Raw genomic sequence first — 14,335 nt, 5'->3', positions numbered from 1 at the left:
CAGTCTACATTCTAGAGAATCTGACTTGAGATACAAAGCAAAGTCCTTCAATGTCAAAGCTTTATTCGCTGAGTAACAAATTAAAATATAGTATAAACAACTCTTGTCTTCCCAACTGAAAAGTTTCCCGATTTGGGGACACCAATGTACCCACTCAGTTTCTTTTTTTTTTAAGATTTTATTTATTTATTTGTCAGAGAGAGATGAACACAAGCAGGGACAGAGGGAGAGAGAGAAGCAGGCTCCCCGCCAAGCGGGGAGCGCAATGCAGGGCTTGGTCCCAGGACCCTGGGATCATAACCTGAGCCAAAGGCAGATGCTCAACCAACTGGAGCCACTCAGACGCCCCCCCACACACACTCAATCTATTTTAATGCATTGATGTAATTAATGCCTTTCATTTTTCTTAAACTTACAACCACTTTCTTACTATGTCCCATTTTGTTTTCTAACTTTTTCATTACTCTGCTCTGGTCTATTATACCTTTATTCTATAGTCCCCCTGGATTTGAGTTTTCTTCAATGCAAAGAAACCTTATGTTGGTTGTTTTTCCCTTTTGGAATGTGTAGCTGTTCAGTGCCATCATTTAGAACAAATGAGCGGTGAATACCAGGTTTCATCTGTATATTTCAGTATATAATCTTTGACATATTGAAGGAGTATAATAAATTTTAAACAGCAGATTATGGACTCCTTTCAGCTTATCTCAAGTCACTCCCCCAAAACACTAAACTTTTCTCACCTCCTTTTGCTGGGCTTCTGTTAGGGAAGGAGATGTACCCCATCCCAGCTTCCTACAATGTGTTCAATGGCTTCACTATCACCCTTCCTTCTCTCCCTTGCCACCTCTCTTTTCACTATTCTTTCTGATAAGGATTCAGAGACAACATAAATTGTAGACCCACGGTACATCTCTTAGTATTAAATAGGAATACTTAACTAATATTTTCATCATAATAGTATATTGGAAGTAAAGCCTGAAACCTTATGTATTAAGTTGACATATCACACATGGCTATCTTGCTCACATCTGACCTAATTGCCCAGATTCTTCTAGACTTAGATATCTCAGGCTTTTGGAATAATTTGTTTTTGTTGGTTAGTGTTGTTTTGTCCTGAATTTGAATACTCTGCTATCTGAGTGCACACAGAGAACTGGATTCCCCAGTTCTCCAGGCTCCCCCACCTGTCTCAACTTGGGTCATGAACTTTCTTTACCCTCAATGGCTATTAATTAATCTTTTCCCATGAATATTGTGTAATGGACCCTAATCCGTCAAAAAGTTAAGAATGAGATTAATGTTCACAAATTTGTAAAGACCTCAGATAAAAGATGCAGCAGTACCATACTGCATCCCCTTTGAAACAAAACAAAGGCAGCTACAAACATTTGAAGGCAAGTCACATTTTTGCACACCATCCATTATTCTTGCATTTAACAGGATGTTAAAGATTCTACATCTTCTGAATTTATTAGCTTGGTATTTAGCATGTTTCACAGCCAAAATAGCAAAAAAGGGTCATTATTGCTAGTTAAATTAGCCTCATGAAAATGTTGTTGGTAAAAGGTTACAGAAATGAATAAGAGATCTAACCAGGCAGCATATTAGACCATTTATCACTATAATTTAAAAAAGCATTCTGATTATTTGAATTAGCTTGGCTAAAGGGTAGAGAATTAGATAAAAGGTAATAATTAAAACTTAAATGGCATGATTAGCTCTTCCTTTTGATAAAGAAAAGACAAACCATATACATACTGCATTTACTTAAATTGTCTTCTTGAGAGAAACTGAGGCCAATAAATCATACCTGATTATACCATTTATGGGCCTTTAAAAAATTTTACAGCAGGATGCCTGGGTGGCTCAATTGGTTAAGCATCTGCTTTCGGTTCAGGCCATGATCTCTGTGATCAAGGCCTGTATCGGACTTCCTGCACTATGGGCTGCCTGTTTCTTCCACTCTTCTGCCCTCCACCCACCCTGTTTGTTCTCTCTCTCTCTCTGTTAAATAAATAAATAAATAAATAAATAAATAAATAAAATCTTTAAAAAAATTTATAGCTGTGTTATGTATAAACTGGGTTACTTGAATATCTTGTTATTCTTTCAGACATAATCAGAGAGCCCGTCCCACATTATTTTTTTCCACGTAATTTTATTTTCAATGACTGAAGCCTAGCATTTAGCTGTTTTTCTATTGAACTTTTAATGTTCCTTTTTTAACTGACTGTCCCGTGTGTGTGTGTGTGTGTGTGTGTGTGTGTGTGTTTGGCAAGTTTTTGTCATCATCTTTGTGAATTTTTTATCAGTGAGAATATTCATTAATTTGTATTTTTTCACCTCTTCAACATACAGAACTTTAATGTTTGTGTGACCTAAGCTATTCATATTTTCCCTTGTGTTAAAATTACTTTTTAAATTTTATTTTAATTCTAGTGTAGTTGACATAGAGTGCTATATTAACTTCAGGTGTACAATATAATAATTCAGCAATTCCATATGTTACTCAGTGCTCATCAGGATAATTGTACTCTTAATCCCCTTCACCTATTTCACCCATTTCGCCCTCCACATACCTCCCCTTTGGTAACCATCTGTTTGTTCTCCTAAGTTAAGAGTATGTTTATTGGTTTGTCTCTCTCTTTTTTTTTTTTTTTTTTCTTAAATTTATATGGTATTTATCTTTCTCTGACTGGTTTATTTCACTTATCATCATACTCTGTAGATCCATTCATATTGTTGGAAATGGCAAGATTTCATTATTTTTATGATTGAATAATATGCCATTTCTATATATATGTATATATTTGCATATGTACCACTTCTTTAGCCATTCATCTATTGATGGACACTTGGGCTGCTTCTATAATTTGGCTATTGTAAATAACCCTGCAATAAACATAGGGGTGCAAATATCCTTCTGTATTAGTATTTCTGTATTTTTTGTATAAATACCCAGTAGTGCAATTATTAGATCATAGGGTAGTTCTATTTTTAACTTTTTTTTTTAAGATTTTATTTACTTTATTTGACAAAGAGAGAGATCACAAGTAGGCAGAGAGGCAGGCAGAGAGAGAGAGGGAAACAGGCTCCCTGCTGAGCAGAGAGCCCCATGTGGGGCTCTATCCCAGGACACTGAGATCATGACCTGAGCCGAAGGCAGTGGCTTAATCCACTGAGCCACCCAGGCATCCCTATTTTTAACTTTTTGAGGAGACTCTGCTGTTTTCCACAGTAGCTATACCACTTTGCATCTCCACCAACAGTGCAGGAGGGCTCCTTTTTCTCTGCAGGCTCACCAACACTTGTTTTTTGTCTTTTTAAGTCATTCTGACAGGTGTGAGGTGACTCTCATGTGGTTTGATTTACATTTCCCTGATGATGATTGATGTCGAGCATCTTTTCACGTGTCTGTTAGCCATCTGTATGTCATCTTTGGAGAAATGTCTATACACCTCTTCTGCCCATTTTTTAGTTAGATTATTTTGTTTTTTGATATTGAGCTGTATAAATTCTTTATACATTTAAGATACCAGACCTTCACTGGATACATCATTTGCAAATGCCTTCTCCCATTCTGTAGGTTGCATTTCAGGTTTTTTGGTGGTTTCCTTTGCTGGGCAGAAGTTTTTAATTTTGATGTAGTCCCAGTGGTTTATTTTGCTTTTGTTTCTCTTGCCTCAGGAGACATACCCTGAAAGATATTGTTATGACTGATGTGGGAGAATTTTTTTTTTCCCCTAATGAGTGCATAGAACTTTCTGGAAACGGATGGTGAATCAATTTCTAATTAGTTTGGCAATGTTTATTAGGTGTTCCTTGTCTGTGGACTTAAGATCAAAATAAATATTTTCTCCTTGTTTATATTTTTAACAGAAACCAGGAGTTAAAAGAACTTGGCGAGCTTTCTCCACACTGGGACAATCTACGGAAAAATGTCCTTACTCACTGTGATCAAATGGTGAATATGTACCAAGATATTCTGACAGAACTTAGCAAGGAAACAGGTATGAAAGCAATAACTTTTTTATATATTCAAACTGAATTGCATTTCATGTATGTTAGGTGAAAACAATAATATACACTGTTGTTATGGATATAGAAGAGCCAAAAAATTTTAAAAGTCTTTTTATCTCTCATTCTAACATCTCAGCATGATAGACCAGGAAGAAATAGATTTCCCTATTTTACCTCATGGGATTATTATAAGAATAACTGAGAATTTTTTAAATTGAATTTCTATAAAGAAAAGCAGCTTATACAAGATATATTTTTCTTTCTGAAATCCTTATAATATTTTTCCATGTCAAACATTCTCTTCAATGTACCTGCCACACACATTTATTATTCATTTACTACTAACATTCAATTTTTTTTCTGCCTAGGGTCCTCTTTCAAATCAAGCAGCAGCAAAGGAGAGAAAACATTAGAATTTGTTCCAATAAATCTCCATCTACAAAGAATGCATGTACACAGCCCTCACTTGAAAGGTAGTGTATATATTCTTTTTTAAGTGGGCAAATTATTTGAGTATGTACTTTTTAAAAAAACTTGACTACAGGCAGAATTAAAAATTTTAGAATTATGTAAAGATGAAGATGAAACAATTGAAGTTGATAATGACCCTGAATACTACAAAGGGACAATAGTATTTTTGTTGCTGTGTTTCTGAACATTACTTTAAAAATGTGGCACTTGGATTGAGTTACAGGTGAATATGCAAAACAAATGAAAACATCCTTAAGTAGTCTCAGTGATGGCTGAAACCATGCATGCCAGTGTTTGAATTTAAAAAAAAGGAAAAAGCAGAAATAATACTTGTTCATTTTATGCTTAACTTGAAAAATCAAAGTCCAGAGATGGACTCATAGGCCATTTTTCTGACTTAGTGGTGATTGTCCACAGTCACCCCCTTCTCTGTGAGAAGGATATTTATCGGAAAAAAAAAAAGTGGTGGAGCATTTTACTGTACTTAGACATGAGAAACATTTTGCAAAGAAAAGTGTATAGATTTTTTATAAACATACCTCAGTAAGGTTTTTTTTTTAAAGATTTTATTTATTTATTTGAGAGAGATAGAGAGAGAGAGAGATCACAAGTAAGCATAGCAGTAGGCAGAGAAAGAGGGGGAAGCAGGCCCCCTCCTGAGCAGAGAGCCCGATGCAGGGCTCAATCCCAGGACCTTGAGATCACGACCCGAGCTGAAGGCAGAGGCCCAACCCACTGATCCACCCAGGCACCCCACTTCAGTAAGTGATTATTGAATATTGAGTATTGAATAAGGTGAATATCATATTGTATCCCTTGCTACTCTACATAATTCCTTGCTATTTCTTTGAAAAAAAGATTTTAAAATATTCTTTCCCCTCCCTTTTCCTTTAACTTACTGCTACATCAATTTCTGTGCATAAACAGAGTGATTATCTGCCTCTATTCACACACAGCAAAAGTCCCATATTATGGCTATTGTCCTACATCCTTATTAAAAACTTCTTCTCCTCTCTTCCCTCTCAAAAGTCTCTCTATTTAATGATAAATGCTATGGTCATCCTACTAGTACCCATCTTCCAAGGGATCCAAAATTTACTTTAGGTCATCCAGTCCTTCGTGGTAAGTGTATGAATATGCAAACATACAAAGATACATCTAGAGACTCATGCTAACACCCTATTTTGTAGCTATTGTCACAAATATAGAGGTTCCATATTGTAAAACAATATAGAGGTTTTACAAAGTTAAAATCTGTGTCCTGCTTCAGAATCATCTGAAATTTCACAACCAGAAAAGTTAACCATTTTTCTGAGTTTGTGCATACATTTGTGTTTATACAACCAGCTAATATGCAGGTGTAAGTGTAGTTATGGAAATGTAAAATTTTAGTAGCTTCAGTAACCTTTAACAACTATCTGAAATTTTAACTTGGATCCTTTTCACCAAAAATTATGTCAATGAAAGAACTAAAATAAAAATGAGATAGACTGGCCCAAAGCATTTAGGAAATCTTAATTGATTACTGAGTATCTGTCAGTAGTTTGAACGTAACATCTAATGGTTTTAAAAATCATCAAAACCAAAGTATCAGCTAATAATAAAGAAGCTATGAGAGTTAAAGGCTATCTGACAGGGGTCCCTGGGTAGCTCAGTTGGTTAAGCTTCTGCCTTCAGCTCAGGTCATAATCTGAGGGTTCTGGGACCAAGTCCCATGTTGGGCTCCCTGCTCTGTGTGGAACCTGCTTCTCCCTCTCCCTCTGCTGCTTCCCCTGCTTATGCATACACTCTGTGCCAGATAAATGAATAAAATCTTAAAAAAAAGAATTCTTCACTTCTGGTTTCAAATTTCCCCCTTAAAGGCACCACCATTTTGAATTAGGGTCTGTCCTAAAGCCTTGATTTGAACTTGATTCCATCTGTAAAGACCATATTTCCAAATAAGGTCATATTCAAGGTATTTTTTGGGGGAGCATAAATCAACCCATAATAACAAGATATATAAAGGAATTTATTCTTTGTGATGACAAATATCAAGTAGTATAAAGAAAAACAAAATTTTCATGTTACAGAACTAGGGTACAACTCTTAAACTAGAGGGTTTTTGACACTGTAGTTTTCAGAAAGACTTCTTTTTGAAGACCTAAAGGAGAAAATGTGGGAAAAGATTAAAAATCTTAATGACCAAGAATTAATGCAAAGGTCCTGAATTCTACTGCATACTGTTTTTTTCCCCCAAGGTTACTCATTTAAGTTTTATATATATATATATAAATATATAAATATGTGTATGTGTGTGTGTACATATATATATGTGTATATTGTATGTATTTAATTTTATATACATCATATATATGTGGTATACATATATATGTAATATTGAATATTAAGCTTACATGTTTTAAAATATTTATGATTTTATAATAAGTTCAAAATTTATTATTTGAGATTGGAATTCAGATAAAATAAGTGCTTATAGACTGGATCACCAGCTATATGTTTTAATATAAATTGAAAACTTGACTGAATTTTGGAGTTCTGCCACTTAATTCTTAGACATTGACCAAGTTAATAACTTTTCTGAGCATTGGTTTTCTTATTTACAAAATAAAATGATTGAAAACTGTAGATGGCAGTCAATCAAATTTCTACTTACTTATATAACATGTATTCAGCACATTAAATGAATTGCGGTTAAATTTATTTAAGATCCATGTTTACTGATTTGAATGTTTAGCTGAAATTACAGACAACATTTTGCAAGGTAATGATGCAAGTAAGATTGGCCAAGCCTTGGTATTTCACTGGTGAGTTATTTGGATGTAGTCTAGATTTATTTTCATTCTTACCATTAGTAAATTACATCAATCCGCATTTGATTAATATGCCTGCTATATTTGGAGAGGCGGCTTTGCAAACAATATGAGGCAGATTCACCAAAGACAAGGCTAATGTCTAGCTCTAGAAACAAGTAACTGAGCAGAACTAATGTTGTCATGTCTCATACCGACAAATGAAACAACCTCCATTCAATGTCAGATGCCCCCCAGACCCAATAATTTTTCACCCTTGTTCATTACTTAAATTAAATGCAACAAATACAATCCCAATAGAGATCTTAGACAGCAGTCACAATAGCAAAGAAAAAACCCTGAATTTAAGAACAAAATTTTCCACCTCAAATTTTATTTTCCTAGAGGGTCAGTGATAAATATTATAAAATATGGATTCTTATAATATTATTCTCTAAGTTATTTTATTTTATGTTATAGATATATAATAGCATATTGTAATATATAACAAGAGAGACAGAGAAAGAAAGAGGAAAGAAAAGAAAGAACAAAAAAGTGTATCATAAAGCTATAATTGGAAACAGGTGGGACGTAAGCCAGAATTTATTGTGTAAGTATGGATGGGTCAGCTGACCTCTCTGCCCCTTAGTTTTCTAATCTCCGTATTGAGGGAAGGAACAAATGAGGAGCTGTTTAGAACTCCCTGATTTCTGTACCTTTAGTTTGGGTATACCACCTCATCAATGAAGTATAATTACTTTTACATGTTTCATGATGTTGGTAAATTGTTTGGACTATTTTGAAATAGATTTCCCTTAAAATTCCTTATTGTTTTGTGATTCATGACAGAGTCATTTTGTGGATCATTTTGAAGTCCGGGATTATGGCTAAATTGTTCCCTGAAATGAGATCAGCATGTCTACATTTTTTCTTTCATTACCACTATTTTTATAGTTGCAGGAATTTTAAAAAGATCTTCTGGGGAAAAAAAAATAGACTTATTATCTCATATCTATTATTAAGTGGCTTTTTAAAGGCTATGAGGCAGCCCTATTATTAAATTTCAAACCAAACTAGTATCTGTAGCTTGATGAGATTCAACAACTTGAATTCCACTTCCACATTATGCTATGTATGATGCCATTTTCACAAAGCCTAGGACAATTTCTGAGATACAAACTATCAAAAGAAGAATACTTAAACTATCAAATATGTGTATTTGATATATAAACTATAAAAAACTGTCAAAAACAGATTATGTTATTTTAAGAAAGAAAAAAGGACCACTGATTTTTTTTTTTTTGCTCAAATTTTCTGTAAAATATATGTCCATCTAGATTTTTGTAGTTGTTTCTTAGTACCAAAAATATGAAAGCTTTTATTCTATACAGTTAAGGGCTGAATATCATAAAGATACATAATTTAAACAGCAGGATAAAATAAGGAAAATTTTAAAATGAAACAAATATTACTGATCAGATTGTTCCCTTAGAGTTTTATTTTTTATTGATTATTAGTTTTATATGTTTTTCTATATGCTCACTCTTAGAGGAATACAATAAATTTCAGTTAGTTCTAACTAAATTTTAAAAAGTACAAGTGCTCTTGCCAAGACTGAACACGGTACTTTAAGTGTATACCATTCTTTATTAACTAAACTAAGAGACCAGGAAATGAATCCTATGTTCTACCTAGGTCTGTCTACTATTTTCATAGTAATTGCAAGTGGCATTGAGGATGAAGGGGCCAAAGAGATAAACCCAGCATTTCCAATACTGTGATATTTGTAAATAATAATTAGCAAATACCATTTGCAAAATACTAAGACTCCTAAGGGTCATGATTTTGTGTTTTCCAGTAAGTGTGGTATTTAAAAATTTTAGTAAGTAGTGTAAAGTATGCCAGAACGGATTTCAAACCTAAGGATTATATAGCTGTATACAGTTTATATTCCCATTTTAGATCATGTGATAAACCAAAGAAACCTATAGCTGAACAGGACAGCTTAACTTCATGTAAACTCTGGGAATAACATTCAGTAGCTACTTTCTAATTGTTTCCTTCAGAGCCACTCTTTAGTTATTAATGACTGTGGGACCATTCCAATGTGAAGATAAGGGTTTCCCATACCATCAGTTTCCCAGTTCTCCATGGATGCCAACTGGGGGTCTTCAGTTTCAACTCAGTTCTGACATTATCTACCTGGAGATAGCATCAGATTCCATGGGCTAAGGGCTCTGTCCACAAGACTGCCCTCCACTTCAGATGTCAGTTGAAAAGTTCAGGTTCTTACCTGTACTTTTGACCATCTGGCTATAAATCAAATGTGCCCCCCTCCTTGGGTTCAACCAATTCAGTAGAACTATTCACAGAAGTCAGAAAAACCTTTCATTTACTAGAACACTGGTTTATTATAGAAGGATGTAACTCAGGAACTGCCAGGTGGAAGAGATGCACAGGGCCAGACAGGGAAAGTAGATAGAACTTCCGTGCTCTCTGAACGCCTCTCTCCCAGCACCTCCACCACAGAAGCTCCCCAAACCTAGTCCTTTTGTTTTGTTTTGTTTTGTTAAGATTTTATTACACAGGCAGGATTAATTAAATAATTGGCCCTTGGGAATTGAACTCAATCTCCAGCTCTTTTCCCCTCCCACGTGCCTGGGTAGAGAGGAGAGATAGAAAACTCGGACCCTTTAATTACTTGGCTGAGTGCCCTGACAACCAGGCTCTGTCCTTACGGGAGGTCCAAAAGTCACTTCTTTAATATAAGAAAAGACATCTTTAAAGCTCTCAACCCTTAGGAAATTCCAAGGGTTTTAGGACCACGTTGCCAGAAAAGGGAACAAGGATATTTACCAAATATATTTATTTCTTACCCTTGTTAAGCAACAAAAATTCAACTGAGTAATTTATAAGTTCGAATTGTCTTTATTGAATGATTCATGAATCAGGCAGCATCCTATCTGACAAATAAAAGAGAGCCCTATAGAGTTGCAAAAAAGGAAAGCTTTTTGAATGTAGCAAGTGGGGAAAAAAGGAAATTATCGGCAAAGGAATCCATTATTTGAGGCAAAGTCATCCTTCTAATGGAATGGAAGGGATCTTTTAGTAAAATTTCCTAGCTGACCAAGAAATTCTATGTTGACTGGTTAAAGGTTACATTCCTGGGAGGCTGAAACTGCAGTTAGGTTAGATATAAAGCCTTGGTTTGCTGATGTGGGTCCTTTGACAAAAGTGACTATTTTGAGCCTCTGGCTTTCTTTTTTTACATTATAAATCACAATATCACAGTTATCAGTGTTTAAAAATTAACACTTCAAAGCGGCTTTTTGGAGATCTCAAATGTATGAAGGAAAAAATTATATATGCCTAAATTTTTTGAGCCTCTACAAAATACATACTTAATGATCCCACCTTTTTGAGGAGTGATTCTAATCAAGGTAGATAGAATCAAAAGGCAACAAAGAAAAGTGAGAGAGGCAAGAGAGACCTTATTTGCTCTTTCAAAATCCAGACATAAACCCTACTTATTGTCTCTACAGAGAAAGCCTCTTGGTATTAATGGAATATCAAGGTTGGCTTGTGAGGTGGAGAAATGGGAAAAAAAAAGGTTTCTGGAATATAGATAAAGTATTCAGTTCTGCTAGCTGTGCTGAAACAACAGTACTACTTTTTACTTGCCTATTTGAAATGTATTCTATGAAGTTCAAAAGTAAGAAATACTTGGGAAACTCTTCTATGTTTTAGTTCCTGGTCACTTTGCCCTTGAAAACATATAACTCTATGAGGAAATTGGCTCTCTCTCCATTCTTATTTTTTTCAAATCCTAGTTGTTGTGCTACTAATGATTTGTAAGTTTTCCTTAGAATTTCATATTCCCAATCTGCTTTATTGTTAACTTCCTGTTAATATATTGTTTAAAATGATAACAAATGGTAAATAAAATTACAAAAATTATAATTTAATGAAAATAATGGGAAATAAAGGATCTGATATAAGAAAACATATAAGGCTAAATTTAAAAAAAGAATACAAACACTGTACTTTTGTTAGTATATTTACTTCTTACAGAGGTATGAATTAACAATTCTAAAACTATTTTATTTGTATAGTATGGTTAACCAAATCTGTAAATATAAAATAGGGAGAGTCCAGTTTCTCAATATCAGAGAAAGAAATTAGAAATAAAGAAGGAAGGCAGGCTAGAAGGAATCCTGTAATGCTGAACTGAAGTCGGAGGTAACAATATGGACTTATGGGCTTGTTGTTGTTAATATAGATGTACAGATGCAGGTGTGTGTGTGTGTGTACAAGTTAGTATGCATATACATGCATATACTTCCTACCTCTGGCACTGAAAGAATTGAAAGCAGTAAGAATGAGTATACCTACCCCCAGTATTTGATTTCTTTTTTTAAAAGAAAAGATATTTATTTGTTTGAGAGAGAGAGAGAGGAAAAGGCAGAAGGTCAAGCAGACGCCCCACTGAGTGCTGAGCCCAATGCTGAGCTGGATCTCAGGATTCTGAGATCTTGACACTTAGCTGACCAGAGTGCCCCCAGTATTTGATTTCTAAACACCATCCTCAAGTAAAAAGAGCTAGGGCTCTTTGGAAAACTGGTTGATTCTAGGGCTGAGGCAGGGAAAATATAAGTGAGTCTAGAGCATCTGGTGGCTCTAGAAAGTAAGGAAGTGCTAAGAAACAAACTACAATGATGGCAACAAATGGAGAAGGTGAAATAGATAAATAGTTACAAGCCAATGGAAGGAGTTCCCAACGGACAAAGCTAGAACAACTTAAACATAAAGATAGTGTTAGATCATAAACCAATACCTATGAGCCCATACTGATGTTCATAAATAACTGAGGGACACCAGGGGGGCTCAGTCGGTTAAGCCACCAGCTCTTGATTTCAGCTCAGATCATGGTCTTGGGGATTGAGCCCTGTGTGGGGCTCCACATGCAGAAGAGAGTCTGCTTAAGCACTCTCTCTCCCTCTATCCCTCCCCCTGCACTCTCTCTCCCTCTATCCCTCCCCCTTCTCTCTCTCTTTCTCTAAAATGAATATATAAATATTTAAAAATAAATAGGTAGATAGATAGCTGAATATATAAACTAAAGGAGAAAGATTAACTATTCTTCCCAAAAGAATTCCAATTAATAAACGTGGAAGGAATGAGGGAAATGGGAAATCACCATTCAACCATAGCAGTAATAATTGCCACAGGCAAGATATATCAATAGATGCTAAAATTAGTGGGCACAAGTCTAAAAGGAAACTGGATATTGTACAGTCTTAAAATATGTATCTCTAAATATTTAGTAACTTTGCAGTGAAGAATCAACTATAGATAGTGGCAGTCAGCACTTTGACCCATGCATCGAGTTTAATTAACATGAAGTAATGTATATCAACTTAACATACTCCCTGTTATAACGCACTGAGAAGGGCATATCGCTTCCATAGTATCCTACTCAACAGTGCGGAACTTCAGTCTAATTATGAGAAAACATAAGACAAACCCAAATTAAGGAACCAGTACTCTTCAAAAGTGTCAAGGTCAAAAATGAAATGCTGAGGAACTGTCATGAATTGGAGAAGACTAGATGATAGCAACATGAAATGTGGAGTTCTGGACTGGATCCTGAAAGAACAAAGGGTAAAGAACAAAGAGAAAAACTAATTTTAACATATTATCTACTTTATTTAATGTTATAGCACAAGATTAGTTTCTTAGTCCTGATAATCTCTGACTGTATAAGATATTAACATAGGAACATAGTGAAGGGTATACAGAACTGCGTTCTAATTTTGCAACAACTCTGGAAATCCAAAATTATCTCAAAAATAAAAATTTTCAAAAGTATTTAAACAATAAATATGTTTTTGTATTTTAATAAAAATTATGTATATTTTCAAATATGTTATTTTGCTATACATATGTATAGCGAATGATTACTATAGCTAAGTTAATTTACATATTCATCTCACAGAGTTACTAGGCTTGCTTTTTTTCATGTGGTGAGACATTTTTAAAGGAATTCTGTATTTCTTCCTATCTTAGCATATTAAAACTTCAAATTTAAAAAACAAAGATAAAAAATAAAACTGAATTCAAATTTTATAGAAACATTGACAGCAATTTAGCCTAGATACCTCATACAAGTAGAATCATGCATTATTTGTCTTTCTGTGGCTTATTTCACTTAATAACCTCAAGGATTGTCCATATTGTCACATATTACAGAAGTTCCTTTCTTTTTAAAGTTAAATAGTATCCCATTATACATATACAGCTCATTTTCTTTATCCATTCACCCACTGATGGGCATTCTTGCCTATTATGGATAGTGCTTACATGAACGTGGAGGCACTCATATCTCTCTGAGATCCTAATTTCAGTTCCTTTGTATAAATACCCAGAACTGGTATTGCTGAAGCATGATAGTTCTACACTGTGCAGGTATTCCAATTTGTCCACATCATGGCTAACACACACTGTCTTTTGTTTTTTTGATTGAAGCCGTTTTTACAGGTGTGAGATGGTATCTCATTGTAGTTTTGATTTGCATTTTCCTGATGATGAATAATAACCTTCAACATTTTGACATATACCTGTTGGCCATTTGTATGTCTTCTTTTGCAAAATGTCTGTCTATTCAAGCCTTTAGCCCATTTTTTAGTCAGGTTATTAATTGTTTTACTATGGAGTTATAGGAGTTCGTTATATATTTTGGAGATAACTTCTCATCAGATATATCATTTGCCAATATTTTCTCCTCTTCTGTATGTTGACTTTTTTGTCTATAGTTTCCTTAATTATGCAGAAGCTTTTCAGTTTGATGTAGTTCTGCTTGATTTTGTTGCTTATGCTTTTAGTGTCGCATCTATGAAATCACTGTAAAGACCAGTCATCATAAAATTTTCCTCTGTTATCTTCTAGGAGTTTTATACTTTTAGGTCTTATGTCTAAGCCTTTAATCCATTTTTTTAGCTGATTTTTGTGCATGCCATAGGACAAGGGTCTGATTTCATTCTTTCGCATGT

The 14,335-nt window shown here is 34.5% G+C and overlaps 1 protein-coding gene across 6 annotated transcripts in view; it reads left to right on the top strand.

Annotated features, from left to right (window-relative positions):
• Positions 1–14,335, top strand: part of INPP4B (inositol polyphosphate-4-phosphatase type II B) — an 830,315-nt gene that overhangs the window by 658,057 nt on the left and 157,923 nt on the right. For all 6 annotated transcript variants that reach the window (XM_004768442.3, XM_004768441.3, XM_004768440.3 and 3 more), the window contains 2 exons: positions 3,883–4,013; positions 4,392–4,496. In XM_004768442.3, coding sequence (XP_004768499.1) covers positions 3,883–4,013; positions 4,392–4,496 — 236 coding nt within the window. The remainder of the gene's footprint in view (positions 1–3,882; positions 4,014–4,391; positions 4,497–14,335) is intronic.

The sequence above is a fragment of the Mustela putorius genome, unplaced genomic scaffold (genome assembly GCF_011764305.1).
Source record: "Mustela putorius furo isolate JIRA1106 unplaced genomic scaffold, ASM1176430v1.1 tig00000083_pilon_pilon_pilon, whole genome shotgun sequence".
Lineage (NCBI taxonomy): Eukaryota > Metazoa > Chordata > Mammalia > Carnivora > Mustelidae > Mustela > Mustela putorius.
This window is presented reverse-complemented; position numbering and strand designations above follow the sequence as displayed.